General features: G+C 43.6%; 1 protein-coding gene across 1 annotated transcript in view; it reads right to left on the reverse strand.

The window, feature by feature from the left end:
* The window catches only part of LOC126354187 (potassium voltage-gated channel subfamily KQT member 4), a 969,743-nt gene that overhangs the window by 471,973 nt on the left and 478,366 nt on the right, over positions 1 to 19,404 (reverse strand). The window contains exon 4 of the mRNA XM_050003638.1: positions 16,366 to 16,535. Coding sequence (XP_049859595.1) covers positions 16,366 to 16,535 — 170 coding nt within the window. The remainder of the gene's footprint in view (positions 1 to 16,365; positions 16,536 to 19,404) is intronic.

Here is a 19,404-nt window from a genome sequence, read left to right on the forward strand (position 1 = left end):
GATGGTGCCATTAGACAGAGCATAGCAAGAAAACAGTTTTCTCGCTTTAAGCAGGACAATTTTTAAACTAGTGCCTCTCCGCATTCATGAAGATCTTCGCTGTTTGATGAAGATCGTTTCAACACATTAATCCACGATGATAAACGTCAGTGTACTCAAGAACAGGCAAATGTGATGAACTGTGATCATTCCAAGATCGTGCGACATTTTCATGCAATGACGAAGGTTAAAAAGTCAGGTATATGGGTACCGCATACTCAAAGCCAAGATCACAAAAATCAGCAGTTGGCATATGCGCATCTCTGCTTGCTCGTCATCAATTGGCTCGTGAACAACACCGACCATTCCTATCCTGTATCGTTACTGGTGATGAAAAATGGTGTCTTTATCCTAACATAAGGAAAAAATGGAATGGTTGAGCCCAAATAAAGCAGAAATTCCCTGTAGAAAGAACTGCCTGCATGAACAAAAGATATTGGTACGCATCTGGTGGAACAGCGACGATGTGGTGTTCCACGAATTGCTTTCCCGAGGTGTCACCATCACTGCTGACATTTATTGTCAACAACTAACACGTCTAGCAGACACAGTTAAAGAACAACGACCAGGAAAACAGCGTGAAGTGATTCTACTCCGCATTCTGCTAGACTGACAAAAACCACTATACGGGAGATGGGTTGAGAAGTTATTACCCAACTTTTTCACCTGATCTTGCGTCTTTTCCCTCTCTCTATCGAACAACGTTCAGGGAACTTTCTTTTCGAATGAAAATGCGCTCCGGGCACAGCTCGACGAGTTCTTCGTAATTTCTACAGTGGAGTGCAATTGAAAGTTATCTCAGCAACGGCATACTGTTGTAAATAGTGAAGGAAAATATATGACTGGTGAGTAAAGTCTCTGTTATGTGTTTCTGTTGTGTTTATTGAACTTATGGAAAAACTTTACGGACTTATGTATCAATTCAATTATTTTCCTTGCCGCGTCTTGTGTCTGTAACGTCACCAGGCGGCATGTAAACTCGCAGTGGACGGTTTTCCTAACGTTTCGCCTGAAAGGTATAGGTTGTGTATCGGACAGAGTTTCCCACTGTAGCTTCAACAGCATTGCCATCAATAATACAAACACTACTCAACAACTGCGCGTACTTCTATCACAGTCCGGAAATGCGTTGGCCATGAGCAGCAGTTTCGGGTGCGAGCTACTGTGCAGCACTTAGTTTTAATGTGACAGGAGGTTTGAAATAGCATGCACTTCGCTGCAGAGTGAATAATTCATTCTTAATAATAATAACCCAATGAGCAATACGGGGAATTGTATTACTACACAGGAGCATGTGTCGAAGTAAAACAAATGCTGTATGAACCTTCCACTGTCAGATAAACCGCTGTGCTAACCGCGAACCCAGATCTCAGAACCTCTGGCAGAGTAAATCAATTGTGCTTCACAAATTTTCGACCCTTACTACTCAAAAGAAGTAGTTTAGTGTATGGAAAATTGCTCCCACAGCGAGTAAGAACAACACACGAAAGATTCAGCTGCGGCAGAAATATTTTTTTATTCACCAAACATTTTATGAGTACATGGTGTTTATAAGCTTTGAACAACAAAATTCAGCCACCAGCTGGAGATTGCCGCACCTTGCGAGGTATTTTCACAAGGTTTCAGACAGAGAAAGGTTATATATCGCCACGTAATATTCTCCTTTCCCATTTTAATAACGAGGAACACACGTGGCATTCTGGCTGTGTTTTACGCACGAAATGATGGCACACCGCCGCGAAAATTCCACTTATGCATTTTCATAAAGAGGAGCACTCAAAACACGGAAGCACGCATTTACACATCCAGACACGCAACGCGCGCACATGCACACACACACACAGACACACACACACACACACACACACTCATACACACACACAACACATATTCCTCGTACTAAGTGGAGTTTGATAGAATTCCAGTATACTAACTAGCAACATACATATTACAAATGGAGGTCACTCCAGTATAAGGTATTAAAAAAGTTATCTTCTTCACCGGCATTTAGACAAAAAGCATGCAAATGATCTTGGAAAACTAAAATCTTCCTCTAGGCGCCATATTTTTCAGTTCTACTGCGATTAATAATCAGTGATTAGCTTGATATACGTAGGTAACTGTCAGAGGCAATGTGGAACAGCGAGTGAAACGTTGCAATTTTGTAGCTCTGCGGAATGTAATTGTCAAAGCGTGGCTTCAGATTGATGTGGCATGCCAGAAATTAATTGCGGAGTCTCTTCACGTCGGATTGAGGCCATTATCTAGTTCAGATGTAGCGTTTCACGGTATTAGAGTGTTGTCTCATGAATGTGCCTAATTTTTGTCTGGTGTGATTTCGTTAGGCAGAAGAATACCTGGGTAGCAGTTAAAAGTAAGCACGTATCGACACCGCGCATCATAATTACAAGAAAGTGTACGCCATAATTTTAAATGTAACGTCCGCAGCGACATCTCTGGCCGTGATCTCGAATCTGTAATAATGCGCTTTTGCACAGTGTATAGATAAACATTGTCAGAGTTGAATGTTTTGTTTTGTCGGTTGCAGTTTAAAAGAGTGCAAAATATCTGAAGCGACACGAGGCAGTATTCCTTCCATATCATCCAAAGGTGCCAAAGCTTTCATCTGTAGCTGCTGTTAAAATATTTATAAAGACAAAAACATTTTTTGTGAAGCGGGTCAAACGATATCTAGAGGTTGGAAATGTGGATGATTTACCGGAGAGGGCTAACGTGCGCAAAGCGGCTATTTGAACTTGTTTACACCAAATTTAAGCGCTGAAAAAATGTGAAATATTTATCAAACATGCCTTCTGAGGTCCATTCAGAAGCTGTTCGATTCTAAGGAGGCCAACAGGGTACTCCAAGAGCATAATGATCCGAAACATCGCAGACGTCTCTGTACGGTGTGTAAGGAAGACAATGGGGTGTCCAAGATGGATTGGCCTGCAATGTCTCTGGATCCAAATCCTATCGAAAATGTTTGGTTCTATTTTAAGATGAAGCTTAAAGGAAAGAAATATATACTTTGAAGCAGCTGCTATACAAAATCAGGGCGATATATAAATCGTTACCGAGAGAATATGCAGAAAATCTCATGAAAATAATGCCATAAAGGTCCCACAATATAATCGATAATGGCTTCGATTGGATTAACTGTTAGGTAATTGTGCAATTATTAATAACATGTATTTTCATGTAAATCCATATTTACAATAGTGTCTTTGATTTCGCACAGATAACTTTCTGGTGGATCTGACTGTAAGCGATCACTTTGTCGAAACGCGGTAATTGTCTCCCACTGCGACGCAGAAATCTTAAATTTAGCTCAATAGTACTTACAATCTTACTCTGTAATGGTGAAAAAATGTGGCGCTCTCGGACGTCATCCAAATACCGAGGTGTCGACACATGTGAAAAGTAGCCCAGAACTCAGAAACACATGTCAGGCGTAAGGCGCGTTAATGATGTCACGTTGGCACCAAGTTTCACCACAATACCGAAGTGGACGCGTCACGCAATGGGAAGGTCGACACACCCCCACTTACCCACGTATAAGACACTTTTTCATGCCTATGCGATGGACGACAGACCCCGATGTCTAACGTTGAAATAACGTGGTTTTCTTATGCAAGTCCGAGGCAAACATTTCACTCAAAACTGACATGAAATGACCTTAGCGGATGGCGTAAAGGGTGTCAGTGATGTCACTTATTTCCTTGGGGAATTGATTCCCGCAAAAGTCAAGGTTGAAAACAGCATTGGCACTGGAATAAGCAACAGGATGACGTTCTTGACAACTTTGGACACAGCTGACATCCCCTGGACGAGTCAGCCCTATCCTAAGGACATTATGGACTAAGAACCCCACTGAACTTGATGGTACTCCTCTGGAATGCAGTGCGACTACAGTTTTCGCTCCCATGCAAAGGGCAGGACCACTGAAGGTCGCTCATAAAAATTCGACGGTATCTGAATCCGATCTGAAACAACATAGGGTGTTTCTGTGTTTTCAGTCCTACTCTTTCTTGTAGCTCTAAGACCGGCAGTTCAGCCACACCCTCGGTGACATCCGCCCACCTTTGTTGAGAACTTTAAAAATGTACCTTACAGAGATAGACTGACGAAAGCCCTTGAGCGCCTGCAGCTAGGGTGCGCTGCTGTTCTTGCTCCTGTGAAGAATCTGAAGGTGTGAAGAATCTGAGGGGTGTCAAGCGGTTGTCTGTCTGCAAGCACCAAGGACTACGTTACATGTTCAACAGAGGGGAGTAGGTGTTACTAAGGGTGTTGTAGATGGTTCTAACCCTGAATCTTCCAGGAAAGCAGCAGTTCTGTTAGTGATTTTCGGAATAAAAGGGAGGTAAGCAGTAGCTGTGTTATGATTTTGCTTTTCTTGTGGCTTCTGTTGTCTAAATAGTTTAACCTTTTGGATCTCAACTGCAACGTAACTGTTAGCCAGCAGTTCCAGCATTGCATCGATATCCACTAGACGACAGAAGATACAGACTTACAATTATAGAAGAATGTAGCAAATATTATGTTGTCTGTACAGGAGCAGTAACAGCACAATGGGTGCCTTAGCAAGCCTCGGTCACTTCGAACGGGAACTAATCATTGGCCTTCACTTGAATAACGAATCCACCTAGGGACATTTCAATCTTACTAAAGCTGCCAACCTTAACTGCAGAAAATGTGACTCTGATGTGGAAAGTCATAGGAGCAACCACAGGTAAACCATGACCAGTCAAGACCAAATGTACTGACGGACAGGAGCCGTCGAGAATTTTGGTGAGTGGCTGCTGTAAAAAACAGCATGAAATCAGCAGAAGGGATCACAGTTGAGTAACAAAGGGCTACCAGTAGCCCAGCTAGCGCAGTGGCTGTGCGCAGGACATAACCGGTAAAGGCTGCAGTGATGAAGCAACTCCTCGTACAGTAAGCCACGTACTTCTGTAGTGAGTGCTATGCGACGCTTGAAGTAATGAGACGAGCGACGCTAGTGGACAGTGGATGGCTGGAAACGAGTGTTTGGAGTGACGAATCACACTACCCAATCAAATGGTTTGAGTTTGGTTAATGCCTGGAGACGGCGGTGTTCTTCGTGGTTAGGATGTGGTCCACATACAGCGCTTAAGAAAACCCTTGATGTGGAAGGATATGAACATATTTCACGGAATGGTGTACTGCGTACAGTAGTGGAAAACTTGCAGACGATGATCGTTTGCATCAGCATGATTAAGTACGCTGTCTTGAAGCAGCATCAGTGAGGCAGCGATATGTGCGCGATAACATTCCTGTATGCACTGACCTGTCCAGCGTTTCGACCTGAGTCCAGTGGAACACTTTAGGCATGAATTAGAACGTCGGATACACCCCATACCCCAGCGTCAAGCATCTCTAGCCTTCGCTGTTGAGGAAGAATAAGCTGGCAATCCTTCACACAGACATTCATGCACCTCTTTGAAAATGTCCCCAGCACAGTTCAAGCAGTGATAGGTGTGAAAGGTCAACACGCTCTGTATTAATGTCCACCAGTAGGTGTTCGGACAATTTTGATTAGATAATTTATTTGTCTGAATACCGCCCGTTGAACCTTCCATATAGTACATTTTAAGGCATGAGATAGAACTCAGTCTCGAAAATCCTTGCTCAATAATGGACCTATGATTACAGCAAAACTTTTGTACTAAAAAGTGAAATGTAATTGCTTTACTGTGGACAGCATTTATCACATAAATTTGTGCCTTTTACTGTGATGGAATCATGCAAATTTTTCATATACTTATACACTAATCATGAAACTGTAGAACCATATTGTCTGTTTAAACACTCTGCTCTTCAAAATACTACACGAATTTTCATGGTGTTCACAAGGAACTTGAGTGTAGCTTGGGGCAACATATAAGATTTATACCGCCAAAATAAGATCTCGAAAGGAAGATATCGTGATCTGAAGTACAACGGCTGTTCGGAAAGTAAGGTCCGATCCGTCGCAAAATGAAAACCACAGCCAAATAAAAAAAAAAATCATTGGCAATAGTTAGTCACACGTTCCAGCTACCTCTCTAAATAGTCGCCGCTTCGACTTGGACATTTGTCGTGGCATTGTACAAACTTCCTATACTCTCGTCACAGAAAGCAGCTGCCTGTGCTTTCCACCACCTCTCTACCTTGGTTTGCTTTCCGTTGTTTGTGTCAAAATGTTGTCTTCGCAGACAGCGGTTCATGTGAGTAGAGATGAACAACGGATGGAACCAATTAAGGGCTGCGTCGAGGGTTATCACACACTTCCCATCGACAACGCTGCAGGAGCGTCTTCATTGCCCTGCGGAATGCGGCTGAATATTGCCTTGAAGGAAGAAGCTTCAGGCGATATCTCTTCCCAGGTCCACGTACCTCGTGGGAGACACTGTTGTTTTAAGCATTTCTATGTAATCACTTTGTGCTCTGGACTGAAAAGAGCTACGTGAAGCGATCTACAGGTACTTGTAGACACTGCACAACACATCTGTGCAAAGTTCCATGGGATTTTCACAGTGGTTTCCATTTAGCGCCAAATCGATCCTTACTTTCCGAATACGCCTCGTATTATTTAAAACCGTCGTGTCTGTCTGCTTGTCGGAAAACGCAAATCTCCAAAACTACTAGACGAATTCTCAGGAGTTTTCGTAGGTAGCTTGTACTTAGCTTTCATCACAATCAGAACGCGTAACATTAATATATAGTACTTTAAAGTTTTATCTATAATCGTCTGCACAGTTTCGTAATTCGAATGTTTAATCATCACGACGAAGCAGTCTACACCAAAGAACCAATAGACATCGCTGTTCGTTTCGTAGTACACCAAAGAACCACTAGATGACACTGTTAGTCTTTTTTTTAAACTCAGTAATAAATGTATTTTCGTAAGTTTACGCCAGAGCAGTGCCGTTAAGTTTTTAATGGGAAAAGCCGCATCAGTAAATACAAATTATTAACAGTGAATTTACTTCGCTAGGATATAAGGATAGACTTAATTCGCTTTTTGCATTGAAAACTTAACGGTACTGCTTTGTTTCTTTCGGTATGTTTTCTTTTTATTCTTTGGTAGAATAAACGAAATAATTAGCTGCAGTTTTGTGATTTGGGTGTCTATTAATTACATTCTTATTCCGTTGTGTTTACGAATGAAAATGCCTAGAAAGCGGTCGAGTCTTTCTGAATACACCAGAACGGCTAAAAGACTGAGGACTACGCGGTCTGAAGAATCTAGTGAAGATCGTGATACTTGCAGCGGCTCGAGAACATCAGGCTTTAAGTCACTCTTTGAAAATTCTTTTCCGAAAACGAGGCTCGTCGTAACTCTAACCGAGAGCGTCACGCGGTATCTCTCTCCTCAGAGCTCTCCATTCACAGAGGCTTGAAGTTACCGTACTTCTTTTCAACGTAACGTCACAGAAGCGGAAACTGTGACGGAAGTGGCGCAGGCAAGAGAGTTTTTACAACCCCAATACCACTTATACTCAACAATTTACCATTTCGCTTTAAATGTGAACAGTTTCCGACTAACTTATGTAATTCCATGACCACAATGAAAACACGAGGCCACACGCTGCATGTTGCGAGCATGGACCTTAGTGTTAGTTGCTTCTCGTATGGTCAGCTCTACGTGACACTCTTTTGTGGTTCGAAGAGAAACAAACTCTTTGTCCACGTCCTCAATCACACTACTTCAAACCCTGTACACAAATAAGCTTTGTAAATCGAAAATAAATTGCATGTGCACAAAGAATAGCGTAACGTCGGATTTCTCAGGTAGTACTAAATAAAATGTAGATGAAAAATATGAAGGTCTACCTACCCCTTACCTTACTGCTTCTTTAATGTTCTCTTAGGAAGGTTAGTGTTACTGAACGACTCATATGACCTGCCTTTCGTATGACTGCATGCGTTGAACTTGTCATCCACGTATATGAACCACTCTGGCACTGTGTGATGTGGAGTGTTTACCCACTAGACTCGTATGCGGAAGGACAGCGTTTCAAGTTCTCCGTGGATTCGTTAGATCACTAAAATCAAATGCTAAAATTGTTCCTAGAATAGAACAAGACCGATATCCATTCCCATCCTTCCTGACACAGAGCTTTTGTTCCATTTATATTGACCTCATTGTGCACGGGACTCTGAGCTTACTCACCAATTTTTGTCTAATCACAGTCTGCAAAAAAAAAAAAAAAAAAAAGCGACTTTTACCTCCCTAGGTATTAATCTACCTTCAGTCCAAGTTGACAGGACGTTGACGGTCTAATGATGGTAAAATAAGAGAAACCAGTTACCACTGATCAAAACTAACAACTGTTACTCCAGACTTTTAATTACCCCATATGTTGGACCAAAATTCCATATGTTTAACGATCTCTAGTTCATTAGTAAGTAAAGTAGAGATTAAAATTCTGAACCGGACCTGGACTCCAACCTTCGACCTTTATCCACGACTCGCTAACCGGGTGGTGAATAGTGCTTGGCTAGCTCAGCTGGTAAAGCATTTGGCCGCCAAAGGTAGACTTCCAAGTGCGGAGTCGCGCTATGGCACACAGTCTTAAGCTGCCAGAAAGTCAATAATAAGCACACACACGGCTGTAGACTGGAAATTTATCTGCATACAGAAACTCTGTCGCAACATACGTGACTGTCTGAAAAAGCGCTGCAGATAACATTTTAACTCTAGACAGAACTTGTGAAAGTACGAGGGTGACGCAAAGGAAAACCTCAATCATCTATTGTAATACGAAATGTAATGCGGAAAAAATGCATATGTCATTTTTCAACATATTGCGCATGATGTGTAATGCACGAATTCCACCGCTTCGGAATTGAATGGATAGCTTGTGAGGAATTCATCAGGGTGCGAAAGCAGCCACTGGTGCACCGAGTTTCCCACGTTTTCAAATGCTCGCCTTCAAGTGCTACTTCGCAAGGGCGCCCATACAATAATTTGTAGGATGAAGGGGGAAGGGGAGGTGCTAGACTCGGCGATATGGAGTAATTTTAATATTTTGGAAGAAGAATGGCGACTTCTAACTAAGCGCACAAAAATTACGCTTCCGACACTGTTAAAAACCTACGTAAGATCGACTGTTAAATCATTTTCCTGAAAGAAAAAAACCTGACTGTGCTATATTTTCACATTCTCATTTCTCTGAGAGAAAAGGGTGGGTGGGTGGGGGGGTGGTACGATGCCATTTGCCCCCAGGCATGTGCACCATTGCTACTCTCAACTGTCCGAACACATGTAAGTTACTCCTGCCGAGGTCTGCGGTCTCAAGTGTAAGATGGGTGTTCGTGCACTCAAATCCCATACCCTGTATTCTTGATATTGGCACGAGCATTGGCGTGTTACAACTAAACACCGGCACTAAGAGGTCCTCGTCGTTTGGCCCTGACTGGCGGACGAGAGTGATTTCGTATCAGATTTGAGTGCTAATCGCTGGTGCCTGTTAATCGTCTTTCCATATAATGCTCCAAACACGCCTCTTTTACGTCCTATAAAAATGTGAGCATGGTAGTTGTTGAATGTGGTTGAGAGTTGGCGCACTGGTTTCATATCCGGTAAGAATTCTGTTCAGAAATACGTTACCTCTGACCTGGCACGACGCAAAATTTACTCACAGGCATCGACGCCACTGTCTGTCAATTCAAAGGTCAACTGATGTGTTAAACATCTTGCGTAAGATTTAATACATCGAAGCACATCGTGGACAACATTGTGCCTTGAACCACCACTAATATCCCAAATAATGGCTATTTCGTTCACAGAGATACTCCTGTTTAGATTCACAAGCTCTGCCACAGGGACAACGTTTTCTTTGCGACTACTCGGTGTGCCTGGTCCAGGAGTGAAGTGTCTTCCACAGAAGTTACGCATCTTTTACACTTCCTGCATCTTTAGTATTGTTGTTGTTGTTGTTGTTGTTGTTGTTGTTGTGGTCTTCAGTCCTGAGACTGGTTTGATGCAGCTCTCCATGCTACTCTATCCTGTGCAAGATTCTTCATCTCCCAGTACCTACTGCAACCGACATCCTCCTGTATCTGCTTAGTGTATTCACCTCTTGGTCTCCCTCTACGATTTTTACCCTCCACGCTGCCCTCCAGTACTAAATTGGTGATCCCTTGATGCCTCAGAACATGTCCTACCAACCGATCCCTTCTTCTAGTCAAGTTACGCCACAAACTCCTCCTCTCCCCAATTCCATTATTCATTAGCTATGTGATCTACCCATCTAATCTTCAGCATTCTTCTGTAGCACCACATTTCGAAAGCTTCTATTCTCTTCTTGTCTTAACTGCTGATCGTCCCTGTTCCACTTCCATACATGGCTACACTCCATACAAATACTTTCAGAAACGACTTCCTGTCACTTAAATCTACACTCGATTTTGACAAATTTCTCTCCTTCAGAAGCGCTTTCCTTGCCATTTCCACTCTTTAGTATTGTAACTACGATTCACACTTGAATCGCCTTGCTATGCTTTCATGATGCGATATATTTTCACAAGTTTACCAGGACTGTTACTAAAAAAAGAAGCTACAGGATGCCAACTATTCGTCAGTTGACGAAACACAAAGATATGCCAACTGCCAAATAGAGAGAACCAAACTAAACTCCTTGCAAACAAGTCTCGGAAGGCCAAACGATCCGACCGACCACAATGTCATGCTCATCAGATAAGTGTCATTTGATGCGGATTGAAGGGGCTTGTGGGCAACACATCACTCTCCCTTCCGTTTTCAGCCTTCGTGCCCGGAGCCGCTACTTTATAGTGAAGTAGCTCCTCAACCAGACTCACAACAGCGCTCTGCAGACCCCGATGGTCAACCATGCAAGTGTTAGCCAAGCCTGACGGCACTTAACTATGATGATCCGACAATAATGGGTGTTACCCGTTACAAAATAGAGGATATAATTTTTAGGAATTTTATTGCATTTTTAAGATTTTTCATGGGTCTCACCATAGTATCAGATTTATAGATACTCTTCGTGCAAAAGTACACTCCTAAACTTTCATCTCCTTGTCAGATGCTACATTTTTATCACTAAAGAATCCCAATCACTGACTACAATCTATACACTGAGCTTCATTTTCGCTTCGCAGCACTGCTAAATAATACCTTCAGCTAGTGATGTGAACAGCTGCAGGCAAATGCCTCAAGCGAGCAACGAGATGCCTGCTCCAGCAGAGAGAAGAGCAGTGTGCGTGCAGCATGTCTGCCGTCCTCACAACAGCGTAAAAGATGGCGTGCGCTTCGAGCTGCGCGAGTTTTGTGATGTCATTTCCTGTTATTTCACGGTGAAAAAGTATTGGCGGGTGTGAAACGCGAAATAAGTTCTGCGCTATTTCGACAATGTGCAACGAATTGTTTTACCGATAAGAGGCACGTACGCTCACGAAGTCAGAAGCAGCGCCATATTGGATTTCGTCGTTTTCAGCTGAAGCCAATATTTACTGGGTTTTATATTATAATCCTACGAAGCTACGCTGCTTGAAATCACCGACCCATCGAGGATCTCTAGGAAAAGCAGTGTCATATTGGTGGTCAAAGAATTATCGTGTTTGTTTATTTTCGTATTATTACTTCCCTGTTATAAAATTATTGAGCATTGAGCGGAAGATTCATGAAACACGGGTTGTTATTGGTGCGATTTATTATAATTAAATGTTAGTTAAAACATATTGGCGATTAAACCCTTCACAAGGGCTTGTGTAAGAGAACACATCATACAATATAACGCATCGTGTCAAATAAAGTAACATGATACACGACGTCGTGTCGCGTGATACATGCCATCATATCATCGAACATGGCATTTGGCATGATGTGCAGTACCACACACTCCTCCCGAACACGCCATGAAGGCCCAACGGTACTGACCGGCCGCCGTGTCGTCCTCAACTCATAGGAGTCACTGGATGCGGATATGGAGGGGTATACGGTCAGCACACCACTCTCCCGGCCGTATGTCAGTTTCCTAGACCGGAGTCGCTACTTCTCAGTCAAGTAGCTCTCAGTTTGCCTCACAATGGCTGAGTGTACCCCGCTTGCCAACAGCGCACGGCAGACCGGATGGTCCCCCATCCAAGTGTTAGCCCATCACGACAACGCTCAACTTCGGTGACCTGACCGGAACCGATATTACCACTGGGGGAAGGCCGTTGGCAATGCGACACAACAAGTCAATAAAGTTGAGGACGCATCCATCCCTTCTCAGGATTAGCCTCTATTAAAGACGCACCCACACTCTCTATAGCAGATGCATCCTACCCTCTATCATCACACTTGTAATAGGTGGATCTAAGAGAGCTCACTGCTCTGGGAAAGTACAGTTAACTCGCAAGAAAGCGCGAATATCTCAAGATGTTTTCATTTAAATGTCTTTGAAGTAGCCAGAAAAGCCGAAAAGCTATTTCCCTCAGTTTACATCCCTAACTTTGCTCAGAACATATTCGCCTGTTTTAGTGCTTCGATAGGAGAATTTTCGATTCTGGTTTCCAATTTTTACTGTACTATAATCTCGACGTTAGACCGCCGTAGCTTGGCAACCGGTGTAATTTTTTGTTGACTCGGGCGACGACTGATCCGGTATAGGTTTATTTATTCCCTTTCGAACCTCGTTCATTATATTGTGCCAACGCCCAAGACTTTCGCAGAACAACAGGATGACCATTAATTATGTGAATTTGTCTATCTTCCAACAAAATTTGAACCGATTCGCAAAAGTTTGATAGTGGCGCATTAAAAAAATATTTTTGTTCGTAAAATTCAAACGAGGGGACCGTTTTCGTACATAAAATCCGAAGGGTGCCAATACGAGTGGTGCCATTAGCTGAGCATTAATTTCAGCCCAATTAAACTCTTTTGGGTGTCAGCTCCGGTTCGTCGTTCAAACCCTGTTTAATATACTGTAACAGTACATTGGATATCCGAATAGCTATACAAATCGCCGCTGCTCGGGGCTAAACCAAAATTTTTTACCCCGTGTTCCCAGCTCAAATACGAACCAAGCACCGAGACCCCTCAAACTGCAGTTCTGCGCTCGGCCTTTCCAGACACATTTGTTACAGTGCTTCCGCGCTGTTGCGATTCACCTTCGTATACCAGATCATATACGTTGTGCAGTATTCAATGTTATGGACAAAGGAACTGCAACACACATACACACACACACACACACACACACACACACACACACACACATGAAGTACAGAAAATATAACTGTAGCAAATGAAACATTTTTCAGCCTTTCTGCCTGTTTCACTAATTCGAGTAAAACATTTTGCAAGTTCTTGTTCCATGTCATATATATCTCATGTTCTAAAAATTTCCCTATGTAACAGAAACAGCAATCAAGTAAAAATGACACTAGGGTTTTACTACAAAGTGAAAATGATGAATTACTTTTTTATCTGATAGGGAAGACTGCAGTAAATTTTTATGTCACTATTTGTTCCGGAACTGTCCAGTCATATTAACGTGATCGCCTGTCAAATGCCTCAATAAACACGTGTTACGGTATTTGAATAATCAGTGAGTTTCTGGACTGTTCCGCGAGGGATGCAGAGCCATGCCGACTCCAGTGTTGCGGGAGGCTGAGCCACGTCTCTTGGCTAAGGATCCATGGCGCGAACAGCCCGATCGAAGTGGTCCCTGATTCTTGACTGTGTTTGAATCTGGGGAGTTGGGTGACCAGGAGAACACAGTAAACTCTTCCTGATGCTCTTCGAACCACACAGTTACTGCGAGCTGTCTGGTACGTTGCATTGTCTTGCTGGTAGATGTCATCGTGCTAAAGGAACACAAAATGTATGCAGGGGTGCAAATAATCCTCAAGGGTGGACTTATACTTGTGTTGATCCACTGTGTTTTCCAGCATGACGATAGCATTCTGGAAATTCCACAAAAACATTCACCAGGTGACAACGCCACCTCCTCCGGCCAGGACCCTTCAGACGATAACATGATAAACATGAAACATGATTCACCTGAAAAGTTCATCTGCCGCCATTCAGTGGACGTCCAGCTGCGGTGCTGATGTGGAAATTCCAGCCCTAGTCGCCGATGAACAGGAGTCATCATGGGTGCATGAATCAATGAATCACACGCCTTCTGTGGAGGCCCGTACACAGCAATGTTCGCTGAATTTTAGTAGAGGAGACACTGTCGGTAGTCCGTTCTTTCTTCTGGGCCATCAGATGATTGCATGTCAATTCGTCCTTACACATTTCCGGAGCAATCTATCAGCCCTGTCATCTTTGGCCCATGGTGCTCCACAGTTGTTTCGGCGCTAGTTTTGCTTAGAACAGTATTGCAGTGCACAGTTTGCTTTAACTATGGCGTCAACTAAATCACTTAGAGTTGCCGCATTCCACATTACGACAAGTACTGAACTGTTTTCTGCGTTTTATGCGACTGTCCCCCCCCCCCCCCCCCACCGCACCACCCACTGACACGCTATGGATGCACTCCACTGCCAGTATTGCCACCTGCCGCCTATGAATGGTGAATGGTTGTTGCACGCTGACGCCGAACGTAGGTAGGTGGTGATCATTTGAATGTAACTGGACCCTCACAATGTCCTTAGAGACGGCCTGGAATAATCCTATTCACCTCAAAACATGTTCAAGCATATTGAAGTTATTACACTACTGGCCATTAATATTGCTACCTCAAGAACAAATGCAGATGATAAACGGGTATTCATTCGAAAAATATATTATACTAGAACTGACATGTGATTACATTTTCACGCCATTAGGGTGCATACATCCTGAAAAACCAGTACCCAGAACGACCACGTCTGGCCGTAATATCGGCCTTGATACGCCTGGGCATTGAGTCAAACAGAGCTTGGGCGGCGTCTACAGGTACAGCTGCCCATGCAGCTTCAACACGATACCTCAATTCATCAGGAGTAGTGACTGGCGTATTGTGACGACCCAGTTGCTCAGCCACCATCGACCAGACGTTTTCAATTGGTGAGAGATGTGCAGAATGTGCTGGCCAGGGCAGCAGTCGAACATTTACTGTGTCCAGAAACGCCCGTACAGGACCTGCAACATGCGGTCGTGCATTATCCTGCTGAAATGTACGGTTTCGCAGGGATCGAATCAAGGGTTGAGCCACGGGTCGTAACACATCTGAAATGTAACGTCCATTGTTCAAAGTGTCGTCAATGCGAACAAGAGGTGACCGAGACGTGTAACCAATGGCACCCCATACCGTCACGCCGGGTGATAAGCCAGTATGGCGTTGACGAATACACGCTTCCAATGTGCGTTCACCGGGATGTCGCCAAACACGGATGCGACCGTCATGATGCTGTGAACACAACCTGGATTTATCCGAACAAAAATGACGTTTTGCCATTCGTGCACCCAGGTTCGGCGTTGAGTACACCATGACAGGCGCTCCTGTCTGTCATGCAGCGTCAAGGGTAAGCGCAGCCATGGTGTCCTAGCTGATAGTCCATGCTGCTGCAAACGTCGTCGAACTGTTCGTGCAGATGATTGTTGTCTTGCAAACGTCCCCATCTGTTGACTCAGGGATCGAGACGTGGCTGTGCGATCCGTTACAGCCATGCGGATAAGATGCCTGGCGTCTCGACTGCTAGTGATACGAGGCCGTTGGGCTCCAGCACGGCGTTCCGTATTAGCCTCCTGAACCCACCGATTCCATATTCTGCTAAGAGTCATTGGATCTCGACCAACGCGAGCAGCAATGTCGCGATACGATAAACCGCAATCGCGATAGGCTACAATCCGACCTTTATCAAAGTCGGAAACGTTATGGTACGAATTTCTGCTCCCTATACGAGGCATAACAACAACGTTTCACCAGGCAACGCCGGTAATCTGCTGTTTGTGTATGAGAAATCGGTTGGAAACTTTCCTCATGTCAGCACGTTGTAGGTGTCGCCACCGGCGCCAGTCTTATGTGAATGCTCTGAAAAGTTAATCATTTGCATATCACAGCATCTTCGTCCTGTCGGTTAAACTTCGCGTCTGTAGCACGTCATCTTCGTGGTGTAGCAATTTTAATGGTCAGTAGTGTACTTAGGTAAACTAAAGACAGAACAATACGACTAGCTTATGGTCAAGGGAAGAAATATGCGGTATAACAGAGATAACACAGGAATTTTACGTGCGTGCATTTTCATGAATGAAGTGCGTGATCTGCGAGCCAGATGCAGCAGGCAAGTGCCGCCGGATAGTTCTGCATTCGTAGTCGACGTTAGGTGCCACGCCGCATGTGAGGACGGTGTAAGGGAGTAGAGGAGTGCGGCGCTTACCTGCCGATGAGCGTAGACGACGGAGCCGAGGAGCTTCCAGGTGCCGCCGCGGCGGTCCATGCGCACCATGCGGAGTATCTGGAAGAAGCGCAGGCCGCGCAGCGCAGACGCCGCGAACGCCGGGCCGCTCGCGCACAGCACGGCCATCGTTGCGAAGATGGTCGTCACGTCTGTACACACATCACGCAATGGCCGCGCGTCAGACATGGGGTGCTAGGAAAGGGGCGTGGTGTGCAACACCAAACGCCAGTACATTCTCCAAGTGAGTCGTTCCTAATCTTTCTTAGATCACTACCCCTTAGTGCAATTTGACATTGGCCAGTAGCCCCGCCATCTCCCCCTCTTACCGTCTTTTGCTGCCCCCCCCCCTCCCACATTATCACCAACCATAAACTTATCTATAGAATGAAAATCTTTTCTTGGAACACATTTATTTTTAAAATGGTGAAAGACGAATGATACTGTATTTAGTTTGTGTGTGTGTGTGTGTGTGTGTGTGTGTGTGTGTGTGTGTGTGTTTGTAAAGTGGGAGGGGTGGGAGGGGGGAAGGAGTCTTAGAATGAAAGACGAAGGACAGTTCGATTCCTTATTTGAGAGGGAGCACTTGCGAAGCATAACGAATGTTGTAGTTCGCAAGTGCTACCTACAACTGCTTCTCAGATAAGAAAGCCAACTATCCACAGTCAGGGTAGACACATGTTACAAAATATACATCCCCTGCATTATTCCCTCCCATTTCAGCACTTGCTTGACCTGTACACTCCAACTCCAGCCAAAGTTAACAAAGTTAAAATGTGTGCACTGTTCTTACTGTACGTAAACTACTTGACTGCTGCACCCCCATACTTCTGAAGCGGCAGAAATTGGAGGATTTCACGGTGTTAATGCTTTGTGTCTGACCACAGCCACTAACAGTAATAGTAACAGTAATAACAACAACAACATTAATAATAATAATTCTGTGTACAGCACTGTAGCAGCCATTATGCAGTAACTGCTCTGTAGTGCTGTCAGTTACCTCATTTGTCGGTTTCGAAGCGAGTAATGAAGCATTTCTGGACTACTGCAGGTACTATCTGCAATATGGAGACGACATTTTTTTGAGATATTTAACATTTGTTAGGAACACATCTCACTTTTATCGTCACCGATGTACAGGACAATGCACAACATGTATGTGTAGTGGGTGGAGAGCGTGAGGAACCTGTAACCTCCGCCGCGTTAATGCTACTAACTGACTAAAATTAGTTATTTATAACTTATATGATAAGTATTCGAGTGTTACAAAATTTTGATAACATTAATGACCTTTCGAAAATAATTTAGTAGCTGAAACAGAATCGGATCGTTTAGTTTTTAGCCCTCATAGAATTTCGTTTTACCCCTCAGGGCGTAATCACGCCCGGGTAGGGAACCACTCATCAACACGGGACAGTTTTTCAATCTCAGAGAGCTTTTTCGAGTAATACGTGTCGTGTAAACATGGCCGAAAGTCAGCTTGCCCTCAGTGTCCGAGAGTGCGGCAAGATCTCAGATAGTTGCGCTCTGCGAGTTTAAACGTCTCTTATAGATGGCAACTTTCATCTCTTGAGAGCTACTCGCCGCAGCTCTCGGACAAGAAAAACTATACCGGCATTGCAAGGAGAGCTCAGAGTACTCGGAGAGCGCTGAACAGCCATAACTGCGTCTCAGATTTGTACTGAATTTCGTAGTTTTTACGCTACCACACCTTCATAACGTAATTTGCCATACTCATGTACACATTAAATAAAAGTATAACCGTGTGTTTGGAGCCATTATATGTAACCGAGGCTTGTTTATGAGCAAAGAGTTCGCCCGTTTTTCCTCCTTAAGGAACAACACCGGTAGTTGTACAGCGCTACACGGCAAATAACACATAGCAAAAAAAAAAAAAAAAAAAAAAAAAAAAAAAAAAAAAAAAAAAAAATTACTCTAATGTGTGTGAAGTCTTATGGGACTTAATTGCTAAGGTCATCAGTCTCTAAGCTTACACATCACTTAACCTAAATTATCCTAAGGACAAACACACACACACCCATGCCCGAGGGAGGACTCTCGAACCTCCGCCGGGACCAGCCGCACAGTCCAAGCCTACAGCGCCATAGACCGCTCGGCTAATCCCGTGCGGCAACACATAGCAACATAATAGACATATTATATATAGTTAACAAAAAAAAATCTGCTGAAGAGACTCGATCTCAAGTGAATATGAAAATGTGAATGGAAGACTAGCCCCTACCCACTACGTCACATCAACATTATAAATTTGTAATGGCGTTCACGGGACAGTTGAGGCTATTGCGATTGATTCTCACAGTGAAGTGAATGTCAACAATTTGTCGGCAAAGAAAGGGTTGAACAACGCTTCTAAGAAGTGAGCTCAGGATGAAATTGTGCATTTAATATGTTTGTACGAGGACAGGCCAGCGATATCCAACATACATTTACTGGACTACAGGAACCGAGAAAAGATTGGGAAGTTGCTTAGATAAAGTGGTTACGGTTTTTAACACCACCACAGAGGAAATTTACCAGAATATCCACATGTTAGGGAATCAAGCAAAGTAATTTTATAACATAGATTAATTAACGTAGAGGAAACAATGGAGTTTTGCTCGAAAGTAATAGTTTTTGAACTCGAAAAATTACCATTTGACTTCAATTAATACAGCTATAGCTTTAATTTTGTATGACGTGGTGTTTATTCATTGTTACTATATTGGGTGCTGAAGAAAAGACGTTCAGGAATTTACGACTTGTTCCTTAACTCAATGCATATTCAAAGAAAGTTGCGTTCGGAAAGGCTTCATTTATCACATATTCGCCCTATTTTACTTTTGAACGAGTGTGGGTATGGAGATGAAACCTGGTATAATGTTAGTTCACCCCAGTTGCAACTTTACCAAATATTACAGAGAATAAAAATTTCTGATGTTAAAAATCTTAGTGTCACAAGCAGTCCGCCTTAAACATCAATGAATTTACGCATAACAGTATCTAGCCTAGCAATTTGGGGTC

This window comes from Schistocerca gregaria, chromosome 3 (assembly GCF_023897955.1).
Source record: "Schistocerca gregaria isolate iqSchGreg1 chromosome 3, iqSchGreg1.2, whole genome shotgun sequence".
In the NCBI taxonomy this organism is placed as follows: Eukaryota; Metazoa; Arthropoda; class Insecta; order Orthoptera; family Acrididae; genus Schistocerca; species Schistocerca gregaria.